Below are 16,098 nucleotides of genomic sequence, written 5' to 3' on the forward strand. Positions count from 1 at the left end.
ATTAGGTTCAACAGGACAATGTAACCTGGAAAATAGAGAATACTCTTTATAAAATATGCAGTAGCTTAATTCTGTAGTCCTTTGGATAATAGGAGGTTCCAGCTGACTTCACAATAAAAACCTTATAAAATAACCTGACTGTAAAACATTCATGATAATTAACTGGTACCTAAAGAAATAGATGGATCACTGTGAACGTAATACAAATTTCTGTAGGTAGCATAGAATACAATTTTGTAGTGAAACCTGGGCTAGAATATATGTGATGTATTATTAATGAGCTCTATAGCTTTGGGCAAGGAACTTCAATTTTCTTATGTAAAATGGGGTGTTAATTGTTTTCCTAGGATGTCTGAAAACAAAGTCTATAAGCATGGTACTTTTTATCAGACACTTTGTGCTGGGGATGAAACCCAGCTCTTCTAGAATGCCAGACAAGCATTATGCTGCTGAACTATTATATATTCAGCCCATCTTTATTATTATTAATGTTTAACCTTCTTGTTCACTTAATTAGGTTAGGATAGGGACAGGAGATTGAAATAAATCTATGGCTTTTACTTTTTGTTAGAAGGGAATGGTATATTCTGCAACATCAAGATGAAGTTTGTAGTTGCTATTTAAGGACCACTCCATTTTCTTCAAAAATTGGCTGTACTTAGTGACAACAGCAAGACAATGTAGAAATGTTCCAGGGACAATGGTATACTTCTTCCTGCATGTATTTTATGCATTTGACAGAGTTTTTTTATTCTTATTTTTTGAATCAATCTTTAATAAATCAAAGAATTATAGTTAGAATAACAAGTTGGACACTGTAGATTTTAATGTTTAGATGCTAAAATAAGTTCTCTGCTCAATTTTTGATAACAGATCCAGCTTCAGCTTCGGCGAACACATGCAGGCTTGGGGACAGGCAAACCATCCTCAATTGAAGAGGTTCATCTTCTCCAAAACAAGAGTAAAAAAAACTGGGATAAAGCACGAGAGAGGTTTGCTGAAAACTTCCCAGAAACTAAACCTCCAAAAGATGCATCAGGGACTGTGCCTTGGGTAAAAGGGACTGTAGAGTGAAGGTCAGTCATAGAACAAGATTGAAGTTTTTTTGTTTGGTTTGGTTTTTTTAAAGAGTTTGGAAACTCTTATTTTATTGCAAAGACTTTCTCCCCCAAAGAGTCAGTGACACAAGGAAACTGTATCACAAATTACCCTCTCCTGATTCAGAAATGTGTAATAAAGTGTGGTTTGCAATTTTTACAAACAATTTTTTAAACCAATAAATAGTGACTGAATCAAGTTATGCAGTGAGTGGACTAAAGTTCACAGGGCATGGATAAGCTTATCAAACTTTTATTTTATCTTGTAATTTACTACATCCATATAAGCAACTAGCCATTTTAGCAAAATACATGTAACCTCTAATATCTTAAATGTACACTTGTCCTTGTCTCTGTACATTCATTATTACAAGATGTCCAGTAAGGAAGGAAACATCCAAAGTTTATGAAAACAGTTCTGATTATGTGCATCCTTGTTTATGCCCTTTAGAACTTAGATAAAAAAATGGCCAGAAAACATGATATTATTCTTGAAAAAGGTAAAGTAACATTATTGAAAAACTAAGGGATAGGTGTCATGTTGTAGAAAATTAGTCCTTTATTGTTTTCTTCTGTGAAGAATCCGTTGATTTGTACTATATATTCAGCATTTACATTTGGTTTGTTTCTTAGCTGATAAAATATTTAGATATGAACAACTGAATACAGTATTGACATAATTCAGTGTGCTAGTATTTGTAGTTTTGATAAATACCATTGCGGGCAATGGAGTCGGGTCAGAGAAATCTGATTTCTAGTGCAAATGGATTACCTAGCCACAGCCTCAAACTCAAGATATTTATTGAAAATGTCCTTGAATGCAATAAAAATCATTTTAACATTTAAAAGACCAGTGCATTGAGACAGTGATTTAAACATGTTGATCTACTTTGAATTTGCAACCAACCAGAATTTTCCTCATTAAATTAACAAAAGGATAGCATCCAGTGTTAGAGAACTGCAGTGCAGCCATTGGAGTACAGGTGTCACTGCTCCACCAGTTATCACTATCCTTTAACATTGGAATTGACCCTTTTAGAGGAGTGAATATAAACTACAGCTCTGTCATCTACCATGAATAAGTGTTGTCAAGATTTAGATATAAGGAAAAGAAGACTCTGAAAATAAAAGCTATATACTACAGAAGATAATTCAGAAAGAAAGGCAGCCTTTTAGAATTTCCAATTTGCATGGTACACAGGGTACTTAGAAAGGGTGATGGGGAGAGAAAAATAAATTGTGACTAAAGGTAAGAGACATGACCAAATAGTCAAGTCCCTAGAGGCTTAGGCTGTGATAATTACATTCTATAATTCTATAATTGGATAAAGTACTCTGTTTCTTTCCTGGCCACCTATACAGTTTGACATGTATGCACATTAGGCTTGAAGGTAGCCAAAATGCCCTGCATTAAAAAATACCTATTGATCTAAATGTGGTTCTGCTTCTGGAGCCCTGAACAGGTAACAGTGTAGGACCCTCAAAATAGATTTTGCTTCTGGTGGATTTCATTAGAGTACAACTGAGTATAATATTTCCATTTTTTGTTTTTACATTTGGGGAAACACTTTTCATAATTATATTTTGGAGGATAAATTGTTTTTGGTTTTGGAGATTTTTTTTTTTTTGCTAAGAAAATAGAAAACTTGAGAATGGTGGTAAAAATTGAAATATATGTAGTATTTGCATTATTAAACCCTTTTGAAGATACCAAGTCAGGGCTACACTGCATAGTGATTAATATACTGAATAATGTCCGGGCCTTTTTCCATCTGTAAAATAAGACTGATACTTATCTCACATGTCTGCGTTGAATAGCAAATGAGAAAATATACATGTAAGAACTTTGTAAACTGAAAGTCATAAAAACATGAGCTTCTAGTGGGTTGGGAGCATAAATGTGAGTTATATACAATTTTGATAATACATGAAATTGTTTTATGTGTAAAACTTAAATAATAGTTTATATGGTGTAAATTTGCTAATTTAAAAATAGCTTTTTAAGTATTAATTTTAGATATAGCTACAGGTTACTGAATTTTAAGAAATCTAACATATTTTTGCCAGAACTTGAGAACTGAAGAAACCGTTTATGTTCAATTTACACAAACTGTTTTCTGATATTAAATTGTAGAAGAAGCACTCTTATCTTAAAAAAGAACATTTTTCTGCTTTTGGAATGATTTTTACTTCTAATGTTTTATTTTTATTCTAGGTGTGAATTTATAAAAAGCAGTTATTCATTCAAATCAGACGCCTCCCAGTTCATATATTTATTAATTTGAGATATTTTCAAAGAGCAGGCACAAGAAAATAAAAATCTCAAACAAGGGAAGGAGATTTCGGAGCTTGTATACAAAGGTCATTGTACAAAGTTGCAAGGGGTCATTGTACAAAGTTGAACTCTGGGCTCAAATAATCCTCCTGCTTCAGCCTCCCAAGTAGCTGTTCTCAGGAATAATTGAAAGTATTTTCCCTAAAGTCATGTTCTAAGTATGCAGAAATGTAGAGCATCACTGATATCTGTGCTCTGATTCTTTGATTTGACATTTCCATTTTTCAGAATTGAAAGTAGAAATATATTTGGATTCTGTAAGGCTGTGTTTATGACTCCTGCTTTATTTGTTTCAGTGTTGACTTCTGGCCTTATAGTTGTAAAGTGACTTTTGGGACTCTAGCCATTGTAGTCATGTCTCAAGAAGAACGGGGAAAGGTCAGTGTTCAGTACTAGTTCTTCTTTATCAGGAAAGAAAAATTATACTCAGAAAATGTCACCATTGAGTTTTTAGGGTCCTTAGCCTTCCAAACAGAACCACAAAGCATGCCTACCCATAGAAGGGATGCTCTAAAAGCAGGCAGCAGGATGGTCATAGGGTAATAATGTCCAATTCATTCTATTATTTCTACCCCTGTGCCCCCTCCCCTCCCTTCAGTTCCCTCTGTCTAGTCCAAATTACCTCTATTCTCTTTCTCTCCCTCTTATTGTGAATTAGCACCTGCATATCAGAGAAAATATTCAGCCTTTTATTCTTTGGGATTGGTTTATTTTGCTTAGCATAATATTCTCCAATTCTATCCATTTGCCAGCAAATGCCATAATTTCATTCTTTTTTAAAGCTGAATAATATTTTATTGTGTATGTATACTATATTTTCTTTATCCATTCATTTGTTGAAGGGCACCTAGGACACCTAGGACACCTAGATTAGTTCCATAGTTTAGCTGTTATGAATTGAGCAGCTATAAACATTGATGTGGCTGCATCCACGTAGTATGCTTTTAAGTCCTTTGGGTATAAACCTAGGAGTGGGATGACTAGGTCAAATGGTGGTTTCATTCCAAGTTTTTTTAGGAATCTCCATACTGCTTACCATAGTGTCACACCAATTTGCAGTCCTACCAGCAATGTATGAGTGTACCTTTTTCTCCACATCCTCACTGACATTTATTGTCACCTGTATTCTTGATGATTGCCATTCTGACTGGAGTGAGGTGGAATCTGTAGTTTTGATTTGAATTTCTCTAATTGCTAGAGATGTTGAACATTTTTTCATGTTTGTTGATTGTATTCTGTGAAGTATCTGTTTGGTTCTTTTGCCCATTTTTTTTTTGTGGGGGGGTTGGTGTTTTTTGAGTTCTTTATATATCCTGGAAATGAATGCTCTGAGATGCGTGATGCTCTGAGGTGTGTGTGATAAAGATTTTTTTCTCATTCCATAGGCTCTATCTTCATGTTATTGATTGTTTTCTTTGTTGTGAAGAAGCTTTTTAGTTTGATTCCATTCCCATTTATTGATTCTTGATTTTACTTCCTGTGCTTTAGAAATCTGGTTAAGGAAATCAGTTCTTAGGCCAACATGGTGGAAATTTGGGTCTACTTTTTTTTCTGTTAGGTGCAAGGTCTCTGTTCTAGTGCCTAAGTCTTTGATTCACTTTGAATTGGTATTTGTGCATGGTGAGAGATAGGGGTTTAATTTCATTTTGCTATAAATGGATTTCCAATTTTCCCAGCACCGTTCATTAAAGAGGCTGTCTTTTCTCCAGTGTATGTTTTTGGTGCCTTTGTCAAAACCCTTGATCTTATCCAAGCCTATCTTCTTCCAGTTGGCTCTCAGGCTGGTAACATCTATCCATTTGTGTGTGCTGGAAGCCTAAGATTCAGCTTCTATTTTACTATCACCAGCCTACTCCCACCCCCACCCCCACCCCAGTCTCCAGTGTATTAACTCACCTGGACTTCTCACTGGCAGTTTCTCTGTAATCCTTTCTCCTTCCTTCCATCCTCCACACTTCAGACACATGTCTTCATAATTTCTATCCCACCATCTCCTGTTTGGCTTCCATTTACTCAGGACAGAAAATATTCCTGGCCCCTAAGACCCTACATTATCTGGCCACTGCCACTTTTCTCAGTCTTATCTTGTGTCACTTGATCTTTGGGCTTTAGCATAGGGCTTCTTAACATTCTTTATATTTGGAATGCTCTTCCTCTGTATTTTACACAGTTAATTCTGACATAGTCTTTAGATCTCTGCTAATTATTTTTTTTAAAGAGAGAATGTGTGAGAGAGAGAGGGGGAGAGAATTTTTTTAATATTTATTTTTTAGTTTTCAGCGGACACAACATCTTTGTTTGTATGTGGTGCTGAGGATCGAACCCAGGCTGCACGCATGCCAGGCGAGCTTGAGCCACATCCCCAGCCCCATTTTTTCAGTTGTTGATGGACCTTTATTTATTTATTTTTTATGTGGTGCTGAGATTTGAACCCAGAGCCTCGTTCTAGGCAAGCGCTATGCCACTGAGCTACAACCTCAGCCCCTCTGCTAACTATTCTTTAAGAATGCCTTCTTTGCCCCCCTAAAACTGGTTTAATCACCTTTGATACATGTTCATGAAAAATCAGATTTCTTTAATTTAGACCACTTATCTTGGTTCATAGTTACATATTATTATTGAGGTTTCTATACTAGTTGTCTCTCTCTCTGTCTTAAGTCTCATGTGAGCAGCACCTCAGTTTGGCTTACTGCTGCATCTCTAGTGCCTGGCTCCATGCCTGGCTTATACTCCTGTGGTCAAAGAAGGAAGCAATAGATCAAGATGGGTCTGAGGAATGGCAAACAGCTTAATGGAGTCTTATGTGACTAAGATAATATGGAAAGAAATTGAAGCTACATAGGGGATCTAAAGCAATGGCTTTCATACTATTTTGACCATGATTTACAATAAGAAATAATTTTTTTGTTGGTGGTGTTGGTACTAGGGAGCCAACCTAGGGCCTCACACATGCTAAGCAAATGCTTTACCACTGACTGGAGGATTTTAAGCAGGAAAGATAATGTCATTAGATAATGTATATCAAATTAACTATGATTTATTAAAGAGAGGCAGGATGGAGGCTGGAAACCTTCTTGAGAGGCACCTGACCTCCTTGAAGATTTATTTGGTATAGAAAATATTGATGCTTCGCAGATCAAGATATCTTGTTTGTTTTATTCACTGCTATATCTTCAGTACACAGCACAGGACTGGATGCTTGGAAGGTCCTCAGTAAGCATTTGCTGCTAGGATGGACTGCACATATATAGTGTCAGGTACTATGCTAGGTGCTTAACGTGTGTTCTTGATTCCCACACCTTGTTTTTTGTGAATTCAAAAACTGAGGCTTAAGTCAGCACAGTGGCACACACCTGTAATCCCAGCAACTCGGGAGGTTGAGGCAGGAGGATGGCAAGTTCAAAGCCAGCCTCAGCAACTTAGCAAGCAACTTATTGAGACCCTGTCTCAAAATAAAAAAGTCTGGGGATGTGTATGGGTTGGTCGTTAAGTGTTTCTGGGTTTAGTCCCTAGTACCAAACCAAACCAAACCAAACTGAGGCTTAAGAATTGTTTATTTTGCTCAAAGCCTGTTTTGCAGAAGTGGCAGAGGAGAGGTTTCAGTCTCAATGCTTTTCATAATAGTAGGTGATTAAGAGCATAAACTGAAGAGAGAGTGATAGGAGTTCAAATTACAGCTCCATTTTGAGCTGAATGACTTTTAAAAACATTTAAACCTACCCCAGTATCTTCATAGGGTTCTTGGGTAGATTAAATGAGATGAAGCCAGTGTGACACTGTGCATAGTATCCAGTGCATAATCAACCCTCAAATATTAGTGTTTATTAGCACGGTTATCCATGCTGCTACTACCAAGCATATGGCTATAAGATTAGAATTCTAAAGTGGAAACAGTGGTTGTTGAAGTGAGGGAAGATTAAGAATGAGGCTGGCAAGTGTGTGGATCCTCTTCACTTCCCCAAGTGATGGCAGGAGTTAGGCGTGAACAAAGAGACTGGTCAGGAACTGGATTTCTTACTGTAAATTGGGTCATAAGGAGGAGATTGGGAGGTGAGAAATTATAGAAGATATTGTAGGTGATCCCTTTCATCTTCAAAGAAAGACTGGCTCCTATGTGACTTTATTTTAGACAAGACCTCCTATTGCCTATGGTGGTCTCAAACTCCTGGGCTCAAGTGATCCTCCTATCTCAGCCTCCCAAGTAGCTAGGACTACAGGTGAATACCACCATGCCTGGCTTCTATATGACTTTAGGAAAGGAGCCATTTGGAGAAATGGTGGTGAGATCTAGCAGGCCAGCCCTAGTTCTCAGAATCTCATGGGAGCACAGGAACTACTAGGTTAACTCCAAGAAGAACTAGATTTCAGATGTCAAAATCCTTCAGCAGCATACATTAATTTAGCAAGTAGCCATGGAGCACTTAGCATAGGCCAGGTACTGTTCCAGTCACTAAGGATACAGTAATGAACAAAACAGACAGCACTGGCTGCCTTCATGGACATACATTTTCTTTAGACTGTATTTGGCAGAATGTAAAGGCCAAGTAATACATGAAGACCCTGATTGTTCCCTAGAGAGTTAATCCCAAATTGATTGCATTCCAGAGTTTGTGCATTGAGGGAAAGGAAGAGGGACTTGATGGGGTTTTGTGTATTGGTTTGTTTCATTGTGCTACTAGGGATTGAATCGAGTGGCACTCTACCATTGAACTACATCCCCATCCATTTTTATTATTTTTATTTTGAGGTAAGTTTTCTTTAAGTTGCCAAGGCTGACCTCGAACTTTTAATATATTTATTTAAGCATTATATTTTTAAATTTTTAATTTATTTATTCTAATTAGTTATATATGACAGCAGAATGCAATTCAATTCATATTACACAAATAGAACACAATTTTTCATGTCTTTGGTTGAACACAAAATAGTGTCATACTGTTTGTGTTTTCATACATGTACTTAGGGTAATGATGTCCATTTCATTCCACTGTCTTTCCTACCCCATCCTCACCTTCCCTTTCCCCTATCTAAAGTTCATCTATTCCTCCCATGCTTCCCTCCCTCATCCCCATTATGAATCAGCATCCTTGTATCAGAGAAGACATTCAGCACTTGGTTTTTTGGGATTGGCTTACTTCATTTAGCATTATATTCTTGAGCTCCATCCATTTACCTGCAAATGCCATGATTTTATTCTCTATTAATGCTGAGTAATATCCCATTATGTATATATACCACATTTTTTTATCCATTCATTTACTAAAGGGTATCTAGATTGGATCCACAATTTAGCTATTGTGAATTATGCTGCTTATAAACATTGATGTGGCGGTGTTCCTGTAATATGCTGTTTTTAAGTCCTTTGGGTATAGACTAATGAGTGGGATAGCTGGGTCAAATGGTGATTCTATTCCCAGTTTTCTGAGGAATCTCTGTACTGCTTTCCAGATTGGCTGCACCAATTTGCAGTCCCACCAGTAATGTATGAGTATGCCCTTTTCCCCACATCCTCGCCAACACTTATTGTTTGTATTCTTGATAGCTGCCATTCTAACTGGAGTGAGATGATATCGTAGAGTAATTTTGATTTGCATTTCTTTAGTCTCTAGTGATGTTGAACATTTTTTCATATATTTGTTGATTGATTATATATCCTCTTCTGAGAAGTGTCTTTTCAGGTCCTTGGCCCATTTATTGATTGGGTTATTTGTGGGGTTAGAGTTACCCTAACTCTAAACCCTCACACATAGAGAGAGCACTAATATCTAGGATATATAAAGAACTCAAAAATCTTAACACCAAAAAACCCTCCCAAGCTGTAGGCTCTCTATTCACCTCACTGATTGTTTCTTTTGCTGAGAAGAAACTTGAGTTTGAATCATCCCATTTATTGATTCTTGATTTTTAATCCCTGAGCTATAGGAGTCTTATTAAGGAAGTCGGGGCCTAATCTGACATGATGGAGATTTGGGCCTACTTTTTTTTTTATTAGGTGCAGGGTCTCTGGTGTAATTCCTAGGTCCTTTATCCACTTTGAGTTGAGTTTTGTGCATGGTAAAAGATAGAGGTTTAATTTCATTTTGTTGCATATGGATTTCCAGTTTTCCTAGCACCATTTGTTGAAGAGGCTATCTTTTCTCTAATATTAAACATTATTATTTGATGAGAGCCACAGCCAAAGGGACCCCAGCAAACTTCCAGCTGCCAGCTGATGATTGGCTCACAGCGGCCCCAGCAACTTCTAGCTGCCAACTGATTGGCTCCTCTGCGGTGATGCTCATTGGGCTGTTTCCCTGCCCTTTCAGACCACGGAGCTGCTCAATGGGGGACTTTTTGGCTCCGCCCACGTGACCCAGCCAATCGGCCTCAAGAACAGGAGGAGTGGGGGAGGTTGAGAGGCTTGTGGGAAGCTGGTGGTGGCAGTTGGGCTCTGAAGGTTTTTCCTGAGGAGCTGTTTTGTTTGGCGTGTGTGGTTCTAAAAATAAAGTTCGTTTCTTTTGACAAGTGGCTCCTGAATTGTGCCCAGCCAGACTGCGGCAATTATTATTATTATTTTTAAAATTTTATTTTTTAGGTATAGATGGACACAACACAATGCCTTTATTTTTATGTGGTGCTGAGGATCGAACCCAGGTCTTGCCCGTGCTAGGCGAGTGCTCTACCACTGAGCCACAATCCCAGCCCCAATATTATTAATTATACAAATTAATAAGTTTAGGGAAACCCCTATCAGGTCCCCTCTTGCCCTGCAGGAGCTCTGTTTCTTCTCACTTGAATAAATTCTACTCTAGTTTTTCCACCATCATTTTCCCTTATTTTTTATTGGTGCATTATAGTTGTACATATTGATGGAATTTGTTGTTACATATTCATACATGTACACAATATAACAATATAATTTAGCCAATATCACTTCCCAGCATTTCCCCACTCCCTCCCTATTTCCCATTCCTTTGTCCCTTTCCTCTACTGATCTCCTTTGATTTTTAGAAGATCTATCTACACCTTTGTTTTCCCTTTTCCTCTCTATTTTCTGCATATTTAAGACCCTTATTAACCTCCTGATCTTGCCTTATTTTGCAAGATGGTCTCTAATTCCATCCATTATCCTGAAAATGCCATAATTTAATTTTTTTAATGGCCAAATAAAACTCCATTGTGTATACATACCACCTTTTTTTTCTATCTATTCTGCTGATAGACACTGGGCTGGTTCCATGGGCTATAGTGAATTGTGCTGATACAAACATGGGCATGCATGTATCGCTATAGTAAGATGCCTTTAAGTCTTTAGGGTAAATACTGAGAAGTGGTGTAGCTAGATCATCTGGTCTGGCATCAATTTTTGAAGAGGGTATCTTATATCCAATATGTGCTTTTGGTATCTTTATCAAGAATCAGATGACTATAGATGCATGGGTTTATTTCTGGGTCCTCTATTCTTTTTCATTGCTCTTCATGTCTGTTTTTATACCAATATCAGGCTATTTTTGTAATTATACATCTGTGGTATGTTTGTGATTCCTCCAGCATTGTTCATTTTGCTGAGGATTGCCTTGGTTCTTTTGAGATCTTTCATGCTTCCACGTGAATTTTAGCATTGTATTTTCTGGTTCTCTGAAGAATGCCATTGGTATTTTGATGGGGATTTTAGTTATATTTTTGAGAGTTTGGGACATGTAGTCAGTAGTAAAACCTTACTAAGTCTCTAGTCCCTCTAGTTGCTTGAGAATAATAGTAATTGCCTGCACCGACATTGGGTTTATAGTTCTAAATCTGAGCAGTAGATTATTAAAGTATCAAAAAAATCATAGCAAAGCACAATAAAAACCATTAAACAAGTCACTGGACGTTGGTGTTGCTAAAAAACACTTAAATCAAAAGAAAATCTTTAGAGGTTGAAGAGCAGACACAGTAGGGAAAGCTGGTATTGATGGTGGCAAATAATGTCTCTGCCTGCTGAGGAGGAATGACTTTTCAGGAATTCTTTTGTCAAAAATCTAGCTGTCTTTATCTGTGTTAAAATGCCATGGTATTTCATTGCCCAGCAAGCAGAAGACAGGGAGAAGTTGGTAGAATATTATTAAATGTACTTAAACATGTGACAACATATTACTTAGCTTCCAATTACTAGCAGACTTCAGAGGGCAGGAAGGTTGCCAGCTCATTCATCTGATCATTACTTATCTTGACCAAAAGCCCATGAGAATATATACTGAAAGAATAAAGCTCTCATTATCATTTAATGTTTTTCTTTAAAACCTCATTTTAATACTATGAAATCAGATTTCAGAGAATGTCATAATTAAGATTTTCACTTAAAAAACCATTTAATACCATTTAAATATATAATGACTCCCAGTGCTACCTGAATTCATTCACATCATAAACCAGCTAAAATGGGCTTTAATCTTTACCATGACCATGCTTCCTTTACTTAACCTTAATATACAATGCTATCAAGACCAATTTATTAGCCACACAAAAGTAATTATCATTGCTTTATTATAACCTCACCTTATTAACCAGAAATGTTAATCTGGGCTCTGAATAATTGGCAACTATTTTTAAAAATTTATCCTGGAAATATGAGTATTTGCTAACTTAAGAATGTTTTAGGGCTGGGGATGTGGCTCAAGCAGTAGCGCGCTCGCCTGGCATGCGTGCGGCACGGGTTCGATCCTCAGCACCACATACAAAGATGTTGTGTCTGCTGAAAACTAAGAATGTTTTAAAGACTGTGGTAGAGACTCCAGTGTCCATTCTACAAAAAAAGATGGGTTCCAGAAAATTCTAAGCATGGAAGCATTTTTTGAATAACTGTATAGTCTTCTAGGGTAATTACTCAGATAGATTGTTACATATTCACTTTTAAGACATGTCAGAGTACTTAGTAATTACATGCTACATGGAGTATTGACTAGAGTAACTCATTAGCAAATCAAGAATGAAAATTTTGTTTTGATAGAAAAATAGTTCTGTTGGGAAGGAGAATGACTTGGCACAAAACTTTGTGGTTTGTATGCAACTACTTTCAGGAATCCTCCCAAGGGACCTGCCCTTTCTGAGGCCCTTAGGATTGGTTTTGAGATCCTTTTTGGTAAATAAGAGAAATAGAAATTATAGTCATTGAGTTCAAACCATGTATTAGAATTTTCCTAAAGAATATCTTTCTCCTTACACCAACCCTGGAAAAGGATGTATTATCCTCATTTTTCAGATGAGGAAACTGAGTTTCAGAGGGTTAGGGTGGTTGTCAAACACCTAACCTAGGTGGTAGGAAGCTTAGATTTTTTAAAAAATTAATTTAACACTTTTTTTTTTTTTTTTTTTTGTGGTGCCGGGGCTCAAACCCAAGCCTCAAGCGTACTATGTAAGTGTTCTGCTGCTGAGCTGTATCCACAGGCCAGAAACTTAGATTTTAAATTACATCTGATTCCAGAGAGTTGTAACTCCTCACTCTAATCAGCCTTCTTAGTCAACTTGGCCATAATTAGTGCCACATCCCTTTCTCACCATATAATGCTGTAGTAGGTAGAATAATGTACTCCCCCAGGGCCAGGGGTGTGGCTCAGGGGTAGAGTGTTCACCTAGCACATTGGAGGCCCTGGGTTCAATCCTCAGCACCACATAAAAATAAATAAAATAAAGTATTGTGTCCCACTACAACTAAAAAATAAATATTTTTAAAAAATAATGTACTCTCTGCAGGAATGTCTGTATCCTAATCCTTGGAACCTATGTTACATTGGAGAGAGGGGTTAAGGTTGTAGATAGAATTAGGTAGCTAACCAGCTGAGCTTAACATAAAGAGGGTCCTTTAAGTGAGTAATGTATTGTGAGAGAATTGACTGACCCATGCTACTGTTAGAGATGGAAGGGGGCCACAAAACCAGATTCTCTCCTAGAGCCTCTAGGAAAGAACACAGGCCTGCCAACACTTTGAGATCTATTTGGGACTTCTGACCTACAGAACTGTAAAACTAATTTGTGGTGTTTTAAAAGTCACTAAGATGTGTAATCTATTACAGTATAAATAGGAAACTAATACAAAGCCCAACCTCACTTCTGCTGGGGAAGCTGTCAGGCCTGTCCCTGATACCACAGCTTGTGGTATCAACATAAACCCAAGTGTTAACAAAACTCGCAGACCAAGATCCAGAGCTCCCAGTACTGCCAAAGATTAAGAGACGCCTTGAAGGAAGTGTAACTGTTTAGTCACAGATGCATATGGACCCATGGACTGGGCTTCAGACCCTAATCTGTTGCTTACTACCTGTGTGATCTTCTGCATTCCACTTTATCTTTTGGAAGTTTGGGGTGTCATTTGTAAAACATGAACAATTCTTTCTGCTCTGCCTGTAAGGTAGTGTGAGGACAAAAGGAGTAGATTATTGAGAGTGAGCTGATGATTGCTACATATAGGTTCAGTTCTTGGTAGTGAATCTGATGGAATTAGTACTTAAAACTGTTATTACTTTTAATTATAATTTTTAGCAAAAGAATATGTGTGTGACTTTCAATGTTTTCCGCTAAATCTGCAGTTAACAAGAAAATCCATTTAAACCAATTAACTGATTCACTAAAATGTCCATTAATGCTTTAATGTATTTCCTGTAATCATAGCTTATTAGAGCCAAAGAGGACCTTAATAATCACCTCATCCATTTTCCAGGCAAAGAAGCACATTCAGGTTGTTGAAAGGGTAAGAAGGTTAGACCTTTTGACATAGAATTCCTTGGCTAGACACAGTGTCACAATTTGTGATCCCAGCAACTCTGGAGGCTGAAGCAGGAGGATCACAAATTCAAAGCCAGCCTGGGCAACTTAATAAGACTCTGCCTCAAAAAAAAAAAAAAAAAAAAAGGTTAGGGTGTAGCTCAATGGTAGGACCCTCCTGGGTTTAATGCCCTGTACTGTAACAAACAAGGGGGGGGGGGGGCGAGCCAGACCTCTTTAATGAGTCCCACACAGTCCAGAATTTTTTTAAATGCATGTTTATGATTCTCTTTTGAGATTTCGAGGATACAGTTATTTGAAGCAGAAACATCCTAACCCAAATCAAACCCTTCTGTAGCCTCCAAAGAGAACAATTTATAGTTTCTTTTTTTTTTTTAAAGAGAGAGTGAGAGAGAGAGGGGGACAGAGAGAGAGAGAGAGAGAATTTTAATATTTATTTATTTTTTCTTAGTTCTCGGCAGACACAACATCTTCGTTTGTATGTGGTGCTGAGGATCGAACCCAGGCTGCACGCACGCTAGGCGAGCTCGCTACCACTTGAGCCACATCCCCAGCCCCAATTTATAGTTTCTTAAAGGTCCCTAGTCATTTCAAGTTTAGTTGTCATTATCATCCTGTTTTCCCGCACTCCCTCCTCCCTGCCGGAGTTAAACCTAAAGAATCAGCAGGCACCTTACAACACTAGGAACTGAGTTCAGGACACAGTCTGTATGCCAGTACCAGCCACCCACCTTGCCACTCTATATACCCCTCTCAAAAGAACAGGGTGAGCCGGGCGCAATGGTACACACCTGTAATCCCAGAGGCTAAGAGGCAGGAGGATTATGAATTCAAAGCCAGTCTCAGCAATTTATCGAGTCCCTAAGCATCTTAGCAAGACCCTGCCTCATAATATATATACACACACATATACATATATATGTATATATATGGTCTGGGGATGTGGCTCAGTGGTTAAGTGCCCCTAGCTTCAATTCCTGGTACCAAAAAATGTACACGATGGTGCTATCAGCAGGGCCAGTCATTTAAACCAGGGGAACTCTGTTGATACACATGAGGGGTATTATCGTCACCAGTTATCAGTGACAGCTCTTTTTGAGCACCTGCCACAGCTAGAGAGGTAGATACAATCCTCAGAATCTACCTCTGCATTCTCAAATCCCACTCTTTAGCTGCTAGCTGGGTGCCAGCTCAGTTGCTTGGTTCTGTACTTCATGCTTTTGCAGATGAGCCAAGGAGGAGTCCTTAAAGCTAAAGAGCCTCAATATCTATAGAGGAAACTGGAGTCATCAGGTGACCTGCCACCACTACTATAGTCTAAGCTTAGACAGATTACTCTCTGGGATCCTGATCTGTCATATGATGGACTGATAGGACCACAGTTTTCTCTAGCAATGGGGATTATATCCAACACTATCATGGTGGAAGTTTTGTTTAACTACAGATGTTGAGGGAGAGGATTTGTTATTTGGAAAATGTAAACAATTTTTTTTTTTTTACTATAAAAGTAATTCATGCTTGATACTAAAAGTTACAGCAGTGCAGAAGCATGTAGAGCAGAGTAAAATCAGGCCCCTTACGTCCCATAGCCAGCACCAGGCCATGTTCAGGCTGCTTGTTTTCTCTCGTCCCCTGAACATGCCATTCAGCCTCGCATTAGCATTTTCCTGAGGGAATGTTTAAGAGTCTAAGAGTAAATCTGATCTTCATTTAATGGTTCTGAAATTGGTGGAATTGAAAAGTTACATGAGTTTTTTTTTTTTTTTTTTTTTTTTTTTTTACTTTTAGATGAGCTCTTACAGCCCAACTTATAAATCCACATGAAGAAGTTAAAAATTGCAATAAGTAAGATAAATAATTTGTACTGTTAAATTAGAGTAATACCAAATTTTGAAAAGACAAAAGAAATGACAGGACATTAAAGGA

General features: G+C 37.7%; 1 protein-coding gene across 1 annotated transcript in view; it reads left to right on the forward strand.

Moving 5' to 3' along the window:
• The window catches only part of Aggf1 (angiogenic factor with G-patch and FHA domains 1), a 42,501-nt gene extending 38,818 nt beyond the window's left edge, over nucleotides 1-3,683 (forward strand). Inside the window, exon 14 of the mRNA XM_026393260.2 lies at nucleotides 874-3,683. Coding sequence (XP_026249045.1) covers nucleotides 874-1,074 — 201 coding nt within the window. The 3' untranslated portion in view covers nucleotides 1,075-3,683. The remainder of the gene's footprint in view (nucleotides 1-873) is intronic.
• Nucleotides 3,684-16,098: the final 12,415 nt, after the last annotated feature.

This window comes from Urocitellus parryii, chromosome 1 (assembly GCF_045843805.1).
Source record: "Urocitellus parryii isolate mUroPar1 chromosome 1, mUroPar1.hap1, whole genome shotgun sequence".
Lineage (NCBI taxonomy): Eukaryota > Metazoa > Chordata > Mammalia > Rodentia > Sciuridae > Urocitellus > Urocitellus parryii.